The sequence below is a fragment of the Acanthochromis polyacanthus genome, chromosome 12 (genome assembly GCF_021347895.1).
Source record: "Acanthochromis polyacanthus isolate Apoly-LR-REF ecotype Palm Island chromosome 12, KAUST_Apoly_ChrSc, whole genome shotgun sequence".
Classification (NCBI taxonomy): domain Eukaryota; kingdom Metazoa; phylum Chordata; class Actinopteri; family Pomacentridae; genus Acanthochromis; species Acanthochromis polyacanthus.
In genome coordinates this window covers 40,337,392-40,352,213 of record NC_067124.1, presented here as the reverse complement: position 1 = coordinate 40,352,213, position 14,822 = coordinate 40,337,392, and the positions used below count along the sequence as shown (strand labels likewise).

The 14,822-nt window shown below is 41.3% G+C and overlaps 1 protein-coding gene across 1 annotated transcript; it reads left to right on the top strand.

Moving 5' to 3' along the window:
- Window positions 1-3,385: 3,385 nt before the first annotated feature.
- dbpb (D site albumin promoter binding protein b) lies at window positions 3,386-14,611 on the top strand. Its single transcript, XM_022199716.2, has 5 exons — window positions 3,386-3,739; window positions 3,826-4,110; window positions 4,806-5,231; window positions 10,961-11,220; window positions 12,029-14,611. The coding sequence occupies exons 2-5, from the start codon at window positions 3,921-3,923 to the stop codon at window positions 12,242-12,244; spliced, it is 1,092 nt and encodes a 363-aa protein (XP_022055408.1). The 5' UTR covers window positions 3,386-3,739; window positions 3,826-3,920; the 3' UTR covers window positions 12,245-14,611.
- Window positions 14,612-14,822: the final 211 nt, after the last annotated feature.

Here is a 14,822-nt window from a genome sequence, read left to right as displayed (position 1 = left end):
AATAGTTTGAATTAACCCCTAAGTTTTGCTTTCTTTTACATAATAAGACATTTAATGCATACATGTACGCAGAGAAAAACCTTTTGGTTCATAAAAGTAACCAAAATGCAGAAAAATAAGAGCCTCACTGCACTGCATTCTATTATATTTTAAATTATTTGTGTTCTTCATTACATAAATAGATATTTAAATCATAAATTTATGCAGAAATGAACAAATTGGTGCAAAAAATCTCAAAAATGTAGAAAAATAAGAGCCTCACTGCGCTACATTCTATTATATTTTGAATTGTTTGTGTTCTCCTTTATATAAATTCATATTTAAACCATAAATTTATGCAGCAAAAGAACAAATTTGTGCATAAAAAGTCACTAAATGCAGTGTGACACTCACATTGAATGTGCCAACACCCAGACCCTGTTTATTTAATGTGTGGTACCTATGAAGTACTAGAATCTAAAATCCTGATACTGACATTTTATTAATAAAACATCAGAACACCTGAGAGCCTCAGTGCTTTGTATTCCATTATAACACCTCAATTTTGCTTTCTTTTGCATAACTAGACACTTAAACCATAAATTTCTGCAGAAAAAGACCAAATTTGTGCATAAAAAATCACTAAAACTCAGAAAATGAAGTGTTTGCTGCTCCAGATTTCTGAATATTCCAACTAAACCCGCGTCTCTGGTCTTGGAGGTGTTTTAATTCCATCAGACGTGATGATCGACCTGCTGCTGTCTGAGGAGGATTCGGGCCAGCTGTTGATGTGAGGAGACCACAGCTGGACACGATTAAAGAGGAGCTGGACGGAGCTAAACGAAGGCAGACATCAGGATCACCTCAGGTGTTTATTAAAGCTTTTATGCGGTGACTCATCTGCATGGGCGGAGGTTTCATCTGAACGCTGGCAGTAATGAGAGGAGGTTAAAAAAGTTTAGAATATTACAGCAAAGGTGCTGCAGAAATGTGCAGAAAAAGTACCAGAATAGTGTCCTGTTCACAGTATGTCAATAAATAAATGCATTTAAAGACCTGTTGAAACTACCAGCAAATATCTGTAGAATGTTTATAATTTTACCTGATAGGAACACAGTAAAACCCAAAAAGTAAACCTGTAATAATTCGTGACAATAATCTTAAAAAATTACTTTTTTAATGTGGAATTTTTTTATTATTATTTTAACAGTCAGAATGAATTAAACTTTTAAAAAAATTTTAAGCATATTTTGTGTAATTTAATTAAAGATGGAAAACGTAAAATAAAAGTACAAAAATGTAACTTTTTTCAGTCTTAAATATATTAAAAAATGCAGACATCTGTTTAAACACTTTTTTGCTGATTTAAATAAAGTCAATTTGTAAAAAAAAACAGCACATTTTTGACTGAGACATTATTTACATTTGTCTTTTACAGTTAACCTATAAATTGATATTTTGTCAATTATGTTACAAGTTATTTGTAATTTATTGTTGGAATTATTATATTTTTTTCACTTTAAATTCTTTCCTGATTTTCTTACATTCACAAAATGCATTTTTTGTAGATTTAAATGCAATAAAAAATAAATCGTCCAATAGGGTTTTAAAGGAACAAGTTACAATTTTGTAGAAACTACAGATTTTTGATGTGGATTGATAATATTATTATTCATATTATTACAGATCTGGTGTGTTTTTCATGGTTAATGTGTAAAATTTTATTTTATATATACACCACTTGTCAAAAGTTTTGAGACACTTTCTCATTCAAATAAATTAGAACCTGTCCCAAAACTTTTGACCAGGGGGTGTACACACACACACACACACACACACACACACACACACACACACACACACACACACACACACACACACACACACACATATATATATTTACCATTTCTAAATCCAAAATATACTATTTTCTCATTAATATAATGGTAAATATCTGAACAATAAGCACATTTTTGCTGATTTCAACACTGTAAAAGAATAAAACTGTTACTTTGCAGCTGGTGATGCAAGAGAAAAAAATATTTATAAAAACGTAGATTTTTAATTTGGACGTTATGTTCAGTTTTTGACTTTTTATGATGGAACTAAATATTAGAATTAGTTTTACTGTCATTAAACAACGTTTGATGAAATTCTTCACGACTGCTCTGTTTATATACAGAAAAATAAAAATATAGTCAGTAAAGTGATTTTAATGACATTTATTGTGCAAAGTTACAGGTGGAAGAGAGGATCAGACATTAGTTCAGTGAAAATCTGTAAAATGACAGAATATAGTCAAAAATTAGAAAAAGAAACTTGGAAGAATATTATTTATGTTTTTGTTGTGTTTTTTATGTATTTATTGTTGTGTTTTTCTGTCTTTGTTGTTGGGTTTTTATGTTTCTGTTTTTTGCGTCTTTGTTATTGTTTTGTGTGTCTTTGTCTCTGTCATGTCTTTGTTAACCAGTGTGTAGTGTGTTTGTGTTTTAATGTTTTTGTGTGTCTGTATTGTGTCTCTATTGTGTCTTTGTGAGACAACGTGTAGTGTTTTTGCGTGTTTGTATGTGTTTGTTGTTGTTTTGTGTTAAACAGTGTGTAGTGTTTTTATGGTTTTTTGCATCTTTGTTGTTTTGTGTGGTCTTTGTTGTGTCTCTGGACCCTGCGTCCTGCTGTGTGTCTGCTGCCTCCAGGTGAACTTCTCCTCCTCCAGGTAGCTGCTGATCAGCTGATCCTTTGCTTCACTTCGTTCTCTGCTGCTGACTCCGGCAGTAATCTGATTACTCCTGCATGTGTGCTCGTACTGTACAAGCCTCGCGCTCTCTCCCTCCGAACGGCCCTCACGCGGCAGTGGCATGCACGAGGGGGAACCCGGGCGGGGGGCGGGGCGGCTCGACCTACTTCTGGCCAATGAGCGCGCGTCGTGGGCGGAGCCGCGGCCGCGCCGTGAGCCAACCGGAGCCCGAGCCGCGAGTGCACAGGCCCGGTCCCCGCGTGCCGCCTGCACGTGAGCTGGAGCAGCTATTGTGCGCCGCGAGGCAACGTGCGGGCGCGTTCCTCTCGCCTGAAAAAACGGCGCGTCACGTTGCCGGTGGATTACGAGCAAACCGGAGGAGAGTGGCGCCGTGGCGGGGCCGCGCACACCGTGAACACACACAAAACACACTGCGAAAGGCGGTGAAGTGCGACGGCGGCGTGGACGCGGCTCATAGTGTGGGGGGGATTTGCGTGTTTTTTTTTCGTGCAGCGCCGCGTGGAGCCGCGACGCCAAACAAACACGGCGATCCTCGAGGTGTGGCACGAGAGGGGGCGGGGCTCATTAATAATAAGCGTCGCGCTCTCACGCCTCTCGCGCCTCGGCTCGCCGTGACGTCACATGAACTGCCCGTGTCCGTTCCAGCTGAGGGAGAGAGAGAGAGACACACCGTGGACGTGGAGCGGCACCGAACGCAGCCCGTGCGCCCGTGACCGGATCCATCGGACGCAGAAAGTACAGACAGAAAGAGGAAGCCCCCCCCACACCCACCCCGCGGTCGCTCCTCCCCCCGACACCGAGCACACAAACACAACTCGTCACCCACGGACACGGACGCTGCTGCCGCTCCTGCGTGTTTTTCCTGGTGTGTTTTTTTCTGTTTTGGGAACTCTCTGTGGGATTTAGTGGATTTTGGTTCCGTGGGTTCTGTTCGGTTCCTCTACGATGGAATACTTCCACGAGCACGTCTCTGCGTGGAAATAAGCAGCTGTGCACGACTCTCAGGTAAAAGTTCAACTTTTCTATCCAGCTGCGTCACTCGGTCCAGTTGTTGTTCTGATCACCTGCCGCCCCCCTCCCTGCCCCTTCAGATCCAGAACCGACCCGTCGGTAGCCGCTCCAGTCCGCTCCGCTCGCCTCTTCCCGCTCCTCCGGTGCTCCAGGTGTCTCCGCCACCTCCTCCAGGATGTCCCGGCAGCTCTCCCAGCTCCCGAACCCCGACCTTCCAGCCGGGGCCAGCCCGCAGTTCGGAGGCTGCACCCAGCCCGCGGGCTCCCTCACCGGGGGCCACCTGAGCTCCATGGCGGGGCTGAAGTCGCTGCTGCAGCACCCGATGAAGGGCGACCAGCGGCTCAAGAGCCCCGGAGAGGGCAAAGGTGGGAGAAGTTCTGCTCCGGTCCAGCACGTAGACGCCCGGTACCGTTCTAGAGAGTAGAAATACTTTGTTAGTTTGGAGAAAGATAAATGTACACACACACAAATAATGTGCAGTAAATAAAAAGAAACAACAACAAAGTGCAGATGTTGTGCAGCTGGGTTATGATCCCAGACCAGGGTCCAGATTAGGGGTTTGTTTGGCCCGGTTCTGGGAGTTCTTGCTGTCCAACCATTTGTTGACAGAGAGATCTGTCAACAAATCTGACAAGAAGTTGGTTTAATTCTGGATTCAGCCTCCATCTGGTTCTGACCCACCTGGGAGGTTCTGAACTTTCTAGCATTGTTTAATCCTTCTTGGTGGTTCAGATCCATATTGGTGGTTCTGCTCCTTCTTGGAGATTCTGATCCACCTGGGAGATTCTGATTGTTCTTGGATTTTCTCAACTTTATTGGAGGTTCTGATCCTTCTTGGATGTTCTCATCCATCTTGGAGGTTCGGATCCATCTTTGAAGTTCTGATCCACCTGATAGGTTCTGCTCCTTCTTGGTGGTTCGGATCCATCTTGGAAGTTCTGAACTTTATTGGAGGTTCAGATTCTTCTTGGTGGTTCAGATCCATTTTGGTGGTTCGGATCCATCTGTGAGCTTCTGATCCACCATCTCCAGCAGACTCATGTTTTCTCGTCTCCTGCAGATAAAGACCGTCTGGACCTGGACGAGGACTCCCTGTGCTCCATGAGGACCAGTGGAGGTACCGGCTGCTCTGGCACCAACGGTTCCGGAGGCTTCAACCAGTTCCTGGGCCCCCTGCTGTGGGACCGGACCCTGCCTGCGGACGGAGGCCTGTTCCAGCTCCAGTACATGGACCTGGAGGAGTTCCTGACAGAGAACGGGATGGGCAGCATGCACAGCAACAACAGCTCCAGCTCGGCCCAGATCCCGTCCCAGAGCTCCCAGTCTGCGGTGCCCAACCAGAGCTCCCAGTGCCTGCCGCCCTCCTCGCCACCCTGCTCCACGTCCTCCTCGCCGCCGTCCTCCTCTTCCTCCTCCTCGCCGTCGCTCATCGGCCTGGAGGTGGCGCCGCCGCAGGGTCTCCCTGGAGGAGGCGACTGTTTTCACGGTGAGTAACGATGTCAAAGCGTCCCGGCTGCTGATTGGACGCTCCGAGCTTCACCTGTAATCAAGGTTGTCTCTGCATTTTAATGAGTCAGCAAAACAAAACATCCAATGGTGACGGAGCAGAATTCTTTCTGAGTCACATGGACTGGAGCATGACATGCAGCTTTATTGTTGTTGTTATTATTATTATTATTATTAATTTTATTTTGTAATAGTATTAGTATTCTGGGGATGTAAACAGGTGTTATTCCTTATTAATATTATTATTATTATTTATTTTTATTCTCAAGATGTAAACAAGTATGATGCATGATATGATTCTTTAGTATTATTATAATTTATTATTATTATTATTATGGGGAGATAGACAGATTAGGTTCTTTATTATTTTTATTATTATTCTGGAGGATAAACAGACATGATTCTTTATCATCATTATTATTATTATTATTATTATTTATTATTATTGTTCTGAGGGACTAAACAGATGATTCTTTATCATTATCATTTTTGTTATTTTTATTTTTATTATTATTATTCTAACAGATGTAATTCTTTATTTTTTATTATTATTTTTATTTGTTATTATTATGGGGGGTAGACAGATTAGATTCTTTATTATTATTATTTATTAATCTTATTGTTATTATTATTATTATTATTATATATTTTTTATTATTATTCTAAGGAGGTAAACAGATGCAATTCTTTATTATTATTTAATATTATTCTGGGGGAGTAAAGGTTCTGCTGAGTTCTCCTAAGGTTCTACTGTGGTTCTTGTATAGTTCTGGTGTAATTCTGCTGTGGTTCTGGTGTAGTTATACTGAAGTTCTGCCATGGTTCTGCTGAGGTTCTGCTGGGTTCTGATGTAGTTCTGCTGAGGTTCTTGTATAGTTCTGGTGTAGTTCTGCTGGGGTTCTGATGTAGTTCTGCTGAGGTTCTGATGTGGTTCTGATGTAGTTCTGCGGAGGTTCTGCTGTGGTTCTGGTGCCATGTGATCCGTGTACAGTAGCAGCGTCAGTGAGAACAGGAGGCCGAGCCCAGAGCCGAGTGTTTGCGGTGGCGTGTCTTTAAATCTCTGAGAGCTTCACACGCCACATGCATGTGCACACGCGTCGCTACACGTGCCCCAGCCGGAGTTCTGGAGGGAGAGAACAAGGGGCGGGGCCAGAGGTGCCTGGGGGCGGAGTGGGGGCGGGGCCTCGGCAGCAGGAAGAGCCGCTTCCTCCTCCTGATCCGAGCACCAATCAGTTTCTGCTTTACTGGGAGGCGAGCTTTAATTCAAACCGGATAAAAGTTCTCTCTGATAGCCGAGGAGCCGAACAGAACAATCGGGCCGAACTGTCCGTCTGAGGCAGAAGGTTCTGCTCAAACTAGAGGAGCTTCAGCAGCCGCTTCATTAATTTTAAATGAGGCAGGCGATTAGTACCCCGCTGAGAGCTGCAGCAGCTCTGAGAGTGTTAGTCAGCCTTTTTACCGAGGAGGTTTTCAGTTCAGGAGTACAGGAAGCGGTTTAAAGAAGGAGGATTTCTACAGATCTGACAAATCAAGTGCTTAATGTCAGATAAACAGCAAATATGAGGATTTTATAATAGAAAATAGTGAAAAATGAAGCAAAAATACATGATTATTAGACCCACAAGCTCTGAAACTGTAAATAATTTTTATTTCTAAATAGATTTTGGGTTTAGCCATAAAGTAAACATTGGAAACAAGGAGGATTTTCAAAGATGCATATCAGATAAACAATAAATATGTGGATTTTTAAGTAGAAAATAGGGAAAAATGAGGAAAAAGCACATGAATATTAGACCCTCATGCTCAGAAAATGTAAATAACTTTCACTACTAAATAGATTTAGTTTAGAAATACAATAAAGATTGATAAGAAGGAGGATTTTAAAAGATTTGACAAATAAATCAAGTGTTTCACATCAAATAAGTGAGAATTTTTAAGGAGAAAATAGCAAAAAATGAGGCGGCAACACGATTATTAGACCTTCGAGCTCTGAAACTGTAAATAATTTTCATTTCTAAGTAGATTTTCAGTTCAGCAAAACATTAAATGCTTAAAACAAGAAGGATTTGAAAAGATTTGACAGAGAAATCAAGTGTTAGAAGGCAAATAAACAGCAAGTGAAGCAGATTTTCAGTCAAAAAAGGGACAGAAACGTTTAGACGGCTTTAAAATAAACAATACAACACTCAGAAGGGTGATTTGACTCCGTAATTAATCAAATATTATTAAAACAACAATAAAAATGTATTTATTCTAGTCTTTGTTTTTATTTTTAACTGACAGTTGATCTGTTTTACCTGCAGAGGTCAAATTAACAACAAGTGGAGCAAATGTGAGGATTTTAATGTCATAAAAACTGAAACGTGCAAATTAATCACCAGATTTACATTGTTTATGTTGTAAACAAGCCACGCTGTTGGTTTGTTTACATGTTGAAGTGTTTTATTTGTTGTTTCAGGCCCAAACAACAACAACAACAAATTGCACCAAATCTGCTTTTACAAGTTTTAGATCCAGATGTGGAGTAAAAGCAGGAAAATGCAAACATGAGCAGAGTTTCTGTAGATCTCAGATATTCTGGGATGTTTGTCCTCTTTGTTTTGGTTTTAAATGAGAAGTCGTCATTGTGTGAAGGTTTATTTATGTTACAGCTTCTCTTTTATTCCTGATTTATTAATGACAGTCTGTGGTTTTACTTTTAGTTTTTGTTCGTTATTATTAGCTGCTCTATGGAAGTGTTAGCGTGTTAGCGTGTTAGCGTGTTAGCGTTAGCGTAGCGCCGGTGCTATGATTGCATGTTGATGTTTGATTGGTGGTTAACGTGAAACCAGATCAGACAGATCAGTTATTCTTTCTGCATGTAAAATCTGGTGAGTTCCACTAACATTTCACACGTTCACCAGACCTCAGAGCACTTTTTATCTGCAGTGATGGGTTTGTAGGAATACACAATGACAGAAATCTGTGGAAACCAGACCACGGTGTGTTGAGCAACTTTTCTACTGATCTGAGGGATGCAGTTATGCTATTTCTGTGTCAAGAAATATATGTGAAGAAAACACCAAAACGATTTTTTTCTTAGGTTTATTGCACTTTTAAGCAATTTATCGTAGTAGTTCAGACATGTTAGTAAAACTAGGGATGTAAGGGTTATATTGGTGTAAAGCAAATAAAAACACGACAAAAACGAGACGCAGAACAACAAAACAAGACAAAATGACAAAAACAAAACACAGGTAGACATATTCAGTTTATTTCTCGCCTCAAATGCTTTCAGAAATACTTTTCACTGAACATTCATAATAAAAAAAAGTTTGCGACCGAACCGCCATGTTGGTCAAAAACAAGACAGAAAGCAACAAAAACGAGACAAAATGACAAAAACAAAACACAAGAAATGACAAAAACAAGACACAAAACAACCAAAGCGAGACACAAAATGACAAAAATGAGATGCAAAAATGATAAAGAACAAGACACAAAAATGACCAAAAGGAGACACAAAACAACAAAAAGAGACACAAAACGATGCTTATATTTTGGATGAATGACAAGTCTTTGGGCATAAACGATTTAAGCCTTAAAAACTTAAATTTGCAGAATTTAAAGGAAACATTACAATGAAGAAGCTTTAAAAACTGATCTTAGCAGGTTAGTTTCTGTTTTTATTGTTATTATTGTCTGGTTTTACTGATAATGGGTTTGCTGCCTGGTGTTCAGGACTTAAAGTGTTCCTTAAAGGGGTGTTAGAGGTAAAGCCCTGTACTGGCCCCGCTTAAAGAAACTGGTTTTGAGGGGAGGGGAAGACGCTTACATAACATTTCCACTTTTAGATTCCTCTTCTGAAAGTTGGCGTCGATCCACAGGAATTTCTCTGCAGTTTCCTCCGGAAAAGTCACAGATATCACGAACCGACATTCAGGAGATTCTGATTTAATCCTGCAGCGTTTGATCATGACGGTTTGCAGATGTAGAGTCTTTATCCACGGCAAAAATGCATCAATGCATGCAGACAGAGTGCAGTTCCCACCTCCATAAACACAGATAAGCCAGAATGTGCAGTAAATAGAACCAAACAGTTCGAAAAATATAATGCAAAACATCCTACGCAAAGACTCCAAATGTTAATGTGTTTTTACGTGTATCTTTAAAATAAACAATAAAACAGGTGATTAAAATGAAACCTGAAATGCATTTCAGTGCAATAAATGCTGCAGTAGGTTTTTGAACTGAAATTACTTATTATTTTTATTAGGCTGTCAGTTATTTTCTCACATATTCGAGCAGCTGTGTGGTCTCTAAAAGGTCAGAAAATGTCTCATTTTGTCTGAAGATCTTCAGGTTACTGTCATAGAGGAGGAAAGAAACCAGAAAATATGAAAAATTCACATTTAACAAGCGACAATCACTGAATTTAGACTGTTTTTATCTTTAAAATTAGTCAAACTGTTGAACCAATTTGTTGTTTTGTCTCTAAAAAGTAAGAAAATGGTGGAATATGGATTGATGTTTCTCGATTTAATAATTTTCATTTTCAGTTAGTTTGGGCTTTTTTGGGATTATTCAGTTAGTTTCTTGTTTAAAAATTTAGGAAAATGGTGAAAAATGTCTTGTGTGTTCTAGAGATCTTCAGTTTACTGTCATAGAGGAAAGAAACCAGAAAATATTCACATTTAAGAAGCTGCAAACACAGGATTTAGATGTTTTTCATTTAAAAAAGTGATTCAAGCGGGTTAAGTAATTGCCAAAATAGGTGCTGATTAATGTTCCTGCAGATTTACAAAATTCTGTGAAAGAAAGTTTCCAACACAAATCTGAGGATTTTTACATCCCAACAACTGGTAGAAACGAGCAAATTATTCACCTGAGGTCGTGCAAATTTACACTCTGCATGGAGAGCTGTTGGTTTATTCACATGTTGGAATGTTTTATCTGATCAAACTTGCACCAGGTCTACTTTTACATCCAGATCTGTCCTTAAAGTAGTGCAGCTCTTTCTAGAAATGCATGCATGATATAATATCTTTGGACAAAACTAGACATTTTCTGACATTTTAGAGACTAAACAGCTGATCGAATGCATGAGAAAATAGTCAACAGACTAATAAATGATAACTAAAAACGGACAGATTTCTTCTACAGAAGCAAGATAAAATGACAAAAACAAGACACAAAATGACAACAATTAAGCAGAAAACAACAAAAATGAGACAGAAAACAACAGCGAGAAGACACAAAATGACAAAAACTCAAAAACGACACCAGAACGATGAAAACAAGATGCAAAACGACAAAAATGAGACACATAATGATAGAAACGTGCAAATTATTCACCTGAGGACATGCAGATTTACACTCTGCATGGAGAGCTGTTGGTTTATTCACATGTTGGAATGTTTTATCTGATTAAACTTGCACCAGGTCTACTTTTACATCCAGATCTGCCTGTAAATCAGTGAATGTGTTTCTAGAAATGCGTGCGTTATGTAATATTAATGTAAAATGTCCTGTCTGTTCTCTAAACGCCCCTCTGAAGATGAAAATCTGTGCAGCAGGAGAACATCCTCAGTTCTCAGAATCGCTGAAGCAGGAATGTTGTTTGTTGTTTAACTCTGAGGCGGCGGCTCTCTGCTGCCCCCTGCTGGCAGCCGCTGGTCACTGCAGCTCTTCTGTGTAGTTCTTAATGCAGGTTTTTCTCTGTGCTTTCAGGAAGCCAGACAAGTATGAATGACTCCTGCGAGTCTCCCTCCTCCTCGTCTTCGTCCTCCTGCCCGCCGTTGCTCACGCCCACCGGCAGCGGTCCCGACGTCATGGGGATGTTCGACATGGACTCGTCGGACGTGGGGATGTCCGAGGCCTCACCGCCTCCCAGCTTCGACCCGCGGAGACATTCGTTCAGCGAGGAGGAGCTGAAGCCTCAGCCGATGATCAAGAAGGCCCGGAAGATCCTGGTGCCCGACAACATGAAGGTGAATTTAACTTCCACACAGCAAAACTTTAAAATCAGCTGTAAAAACTGTAAGGGTCATTCTGGAAGCGGAGGACACAGAATTTAGACTGTTTTTTCTTTATTTATTCCTCAATAGTGGACAAATAATCCATTAATTGTTACAGCTCTAGTTGATTAACTGAGTTTCTGAGGGACATTTTCACCATCCTGTGACATTTTAGAGACAAAACTATAAAAAAATAAGCCAAAAAAATCAACGGATGAATAAGTAATGAAAATATTTCATAGTTTTTGCCCTAAAGAGGCCAAAAATACAGATTTATTAGCATTTTTTTGTGATTTTATGTTAAAAGCCACAGCAAGAGACCAACAAGACTGAAACTATGGTTACTTTCATTGTTTATTTCATTGTTGATTATTTTCTCAATTAATTGATCAGTTGTTTGGTCTCTAAATTGTCAGAAAATGATGAAAAACATTTTAAAAAGTCCTGTTTAGTCCATATATATTCTGTTTGCTGTCGTCGAGGAGGAAAGAAACCAGAAAATATTCACATTTAAGAAGCTGAAACCACAGAATTTCTGATTCGAAAGTGTGGTTTATGGAAATACATACTATCATTTAAAGTAAATATGAAAGTAAAAGCGTCTTTTGTGGTTCTTTGAGCATCATACCTGCAGATTTGTGGATTTGCTCTCAGATAAACGCCCACGTCTCTGAGATCCGGCGTTGCTTTGACCTCCTGAGTTCTTCTCTCTGAGCCGCCGTTGATTCTTCCGACGTTCTGTATTTGTGAACTGAACTTCCGCATTTTTTTTCCCTTCCAGGATGAGAAGTACTGGACCCGGAGATATAAGAACAACGAAGCCGCCAAGCGCTCCCGGGACGCCCGGCGCCTCAAGGAGAACCAGATCACGGTCCGGGCCGCCTACCTGGAGCGGGAGAACGCCGCCCTGCGACAGGAAGTGGCCGAGATGAGGAAGGAACTGGGCCGCTGCCGCAACATCCTTAGCAAATACGAGAACCGCTTGGCCGACCAGTGATGGCGGCGAGGCGGCCGATCGGGACGAGGAGGAACATAAGCTGGATTAAATCTGAGACTCTGAATCTGACAATGGACACGACGATGATGATGATGATGATGATGAGGAAGATGATGATGAATGTAAAAGACGAGGAGGCGGTTTCGAAGCTCAGGTGTCTTGTTTTGTCGAGCTCTTAAAAGCGACGGGCGGAGAGGAGAGAATAATTTAACAGATGTGACTTTTAAGAGTTTTGTTATTGGAGAATTGTATATTTTTATAATACTTCAGAAAAATTAGAGGGAGAGCAAATTTGGAGAATAATTTTGTATATTTTCTACAGATGGGGCGAAGCTACGGTAAATATGTTTTTATTTTAGACGAGCGAGGCGACGTGGGGAAAACCATCGGTGGGGATTCTGTGATTCTTCTAGTCGGAGCGGCGGGATCGATGTAACAATTGTAATATAGAGAGGAATTATCTTAAAGTCGTATAGTTCAACATTTTGTGGATTTTACTCGAGCACTTATATTTTTTCTTCCTGTTCTGTTCCTGTCACTCGAGGAGACGCCTCAGCACTCGTCTTGTGTTGTTTTTTTTATTTTCAAACCTCTCCTGATCCGAGTGTTTTTCTGGTGTTTTACAGAAATCTCTGTGCAAAGACTTTCTGTTCCTGCAGCTTCCCGGTTTTAAGAAAATGCACATCGTTACTTTACTGTACTTTTTAAACAAACACACTTTGATTGAGGCGGCCGGACGCTCAGTCGGTCGGTCAGTGTTCCAGGAAATGAGTGGAATTGTATTAATTTCTCAGATTTATGGGAGAAATAAAAGCCAAATTTTTTCCAAATGCAGGAGGTCCTCGGTTTATGACGTCCTCAACCTACGGCATTTCGTCATTACATCGGAACCAGTTTAGTGGATGAATACGTCGTTATGCGACGCTATAAGACGGTTTTTTTCCATTCTGTAGTTGGATTGTGCTACATTCACTAACTTTCTGCCCTTCATTGTGGCTCCCAAGCGTAAATCAGACTCTCCTGAATCCTGAGTTCCGACTTTATGACATCCTCGACTTCCGGCGTTTCGTTATGTCAGAACTGATTACAGGCGGGTCCTCGGTTTACGACATACGGCGTTTTAATCATTATGTCGGAACTGGTGATGGACGGGTCCTCGGTTTACGATGTCCTTGACACGCAGCGTTTCATTGGAAGTGATTGTGGACGGGTCCTTGGTTTTCAGTCTACGGCGATTTGTCGTTGCGTTGGAACTGGTGGGTCCTCGGCTTGTAACCTACGGTGGGGCGTAAACCGACAGACGGGTCCTCGGTTTACGACCTACTATTTTTCATCATTACGTCCGAACTGGCGAGCGAGTCCTTGGTCTACAACATCCTCGACCGACGGTGTTTTGACTTTTCTTCAGAACTGGTGACAAACGGGTCCTCGCTTTACAGCATCCTCAACCAACGGCGGTTCGGTGTTACATTGGAACTGATTGCATGGATCTTGTTGATGAGTGGAGCAGAGCGGATGAATACGTCGTCATGTGGTGCTATCAGATGGCTTTGTTTCCGTTCTCCGGTTGTATTCCACCTTGGATTGTGCTACATTCGCTAACTTTTTGCCCTTCATTTGGCTCTCAGTCGTAAACCAGACTCTTCTGATGGAGTTCTGACTTACGGCGTAAATTGACTTGCGTCGGGCCGTAGGAACGTAACTCGAGGACCTCCTGTGTCGATGTCCACAGCTTGTTCGTACTTCTTCCAGTGCTGCTCCTCCCTCGCTGTTCTCTACTGTACGCCATGGTACACGATGTTTTGTTCCTGGGGAGAGACGAGGACTTAGTGCTAGACTTTAATCCCCTTTAATGACCATGATGAGTAGTTACCATTATTATTGTTCTGATTATGATGATTATCCCTCTTTATCGTTGTTCTTCTATATTACTGAATGTTTTCCTTTCTTTGGACAATCTGTTGCACCTTGAAAACATCTTCAGTGTTCCTCGGAAAGACTCCTTCAAACGGAGAGACACCCTCTGTGACACTACGCCACCCTCCCACCGTGGATCTCACAGTAGAAACGTGGCTCAGTGTGACATCATACTTCACCTGCTCTGTTTCCCCGGCTGTGGACGGACTATGCACACTACTGATACGATCCCCGTCGGTTTGTTTCAGCCTCCGTCACCCCGTTCAGTGGTTGTTTGCTCTCCTGACCGGATCTAGATACCTTCACAGATGTGGTTGGTGAATCTTCTCTAGTGACTCTATCTGCTGCATCAGTAGTGTCCATGGCGCCCAGCCCGCCAGTCAGCGCTGGCTCTTTGGATGTAGTTGAAAATTTCCCAAAAAACACCAATAAAAAGATTGTTCTCATGCACCCCTCTGCTGCTCGTATGATGTTTGTTTTTTTGCAGGAGCGGAGTCGTCGTCCCGACAAAAACAAGACAAGAAAGACAAAAATGAGACAGAAACAGAAAATGGTGAAAACAAGACACAAAAGACAAGACAGAAAATGACAAGACAAAAAAATGACAAAAACGAGACAAAATGACAAATGACATACACAAAAATGTGACACAAAATGACAA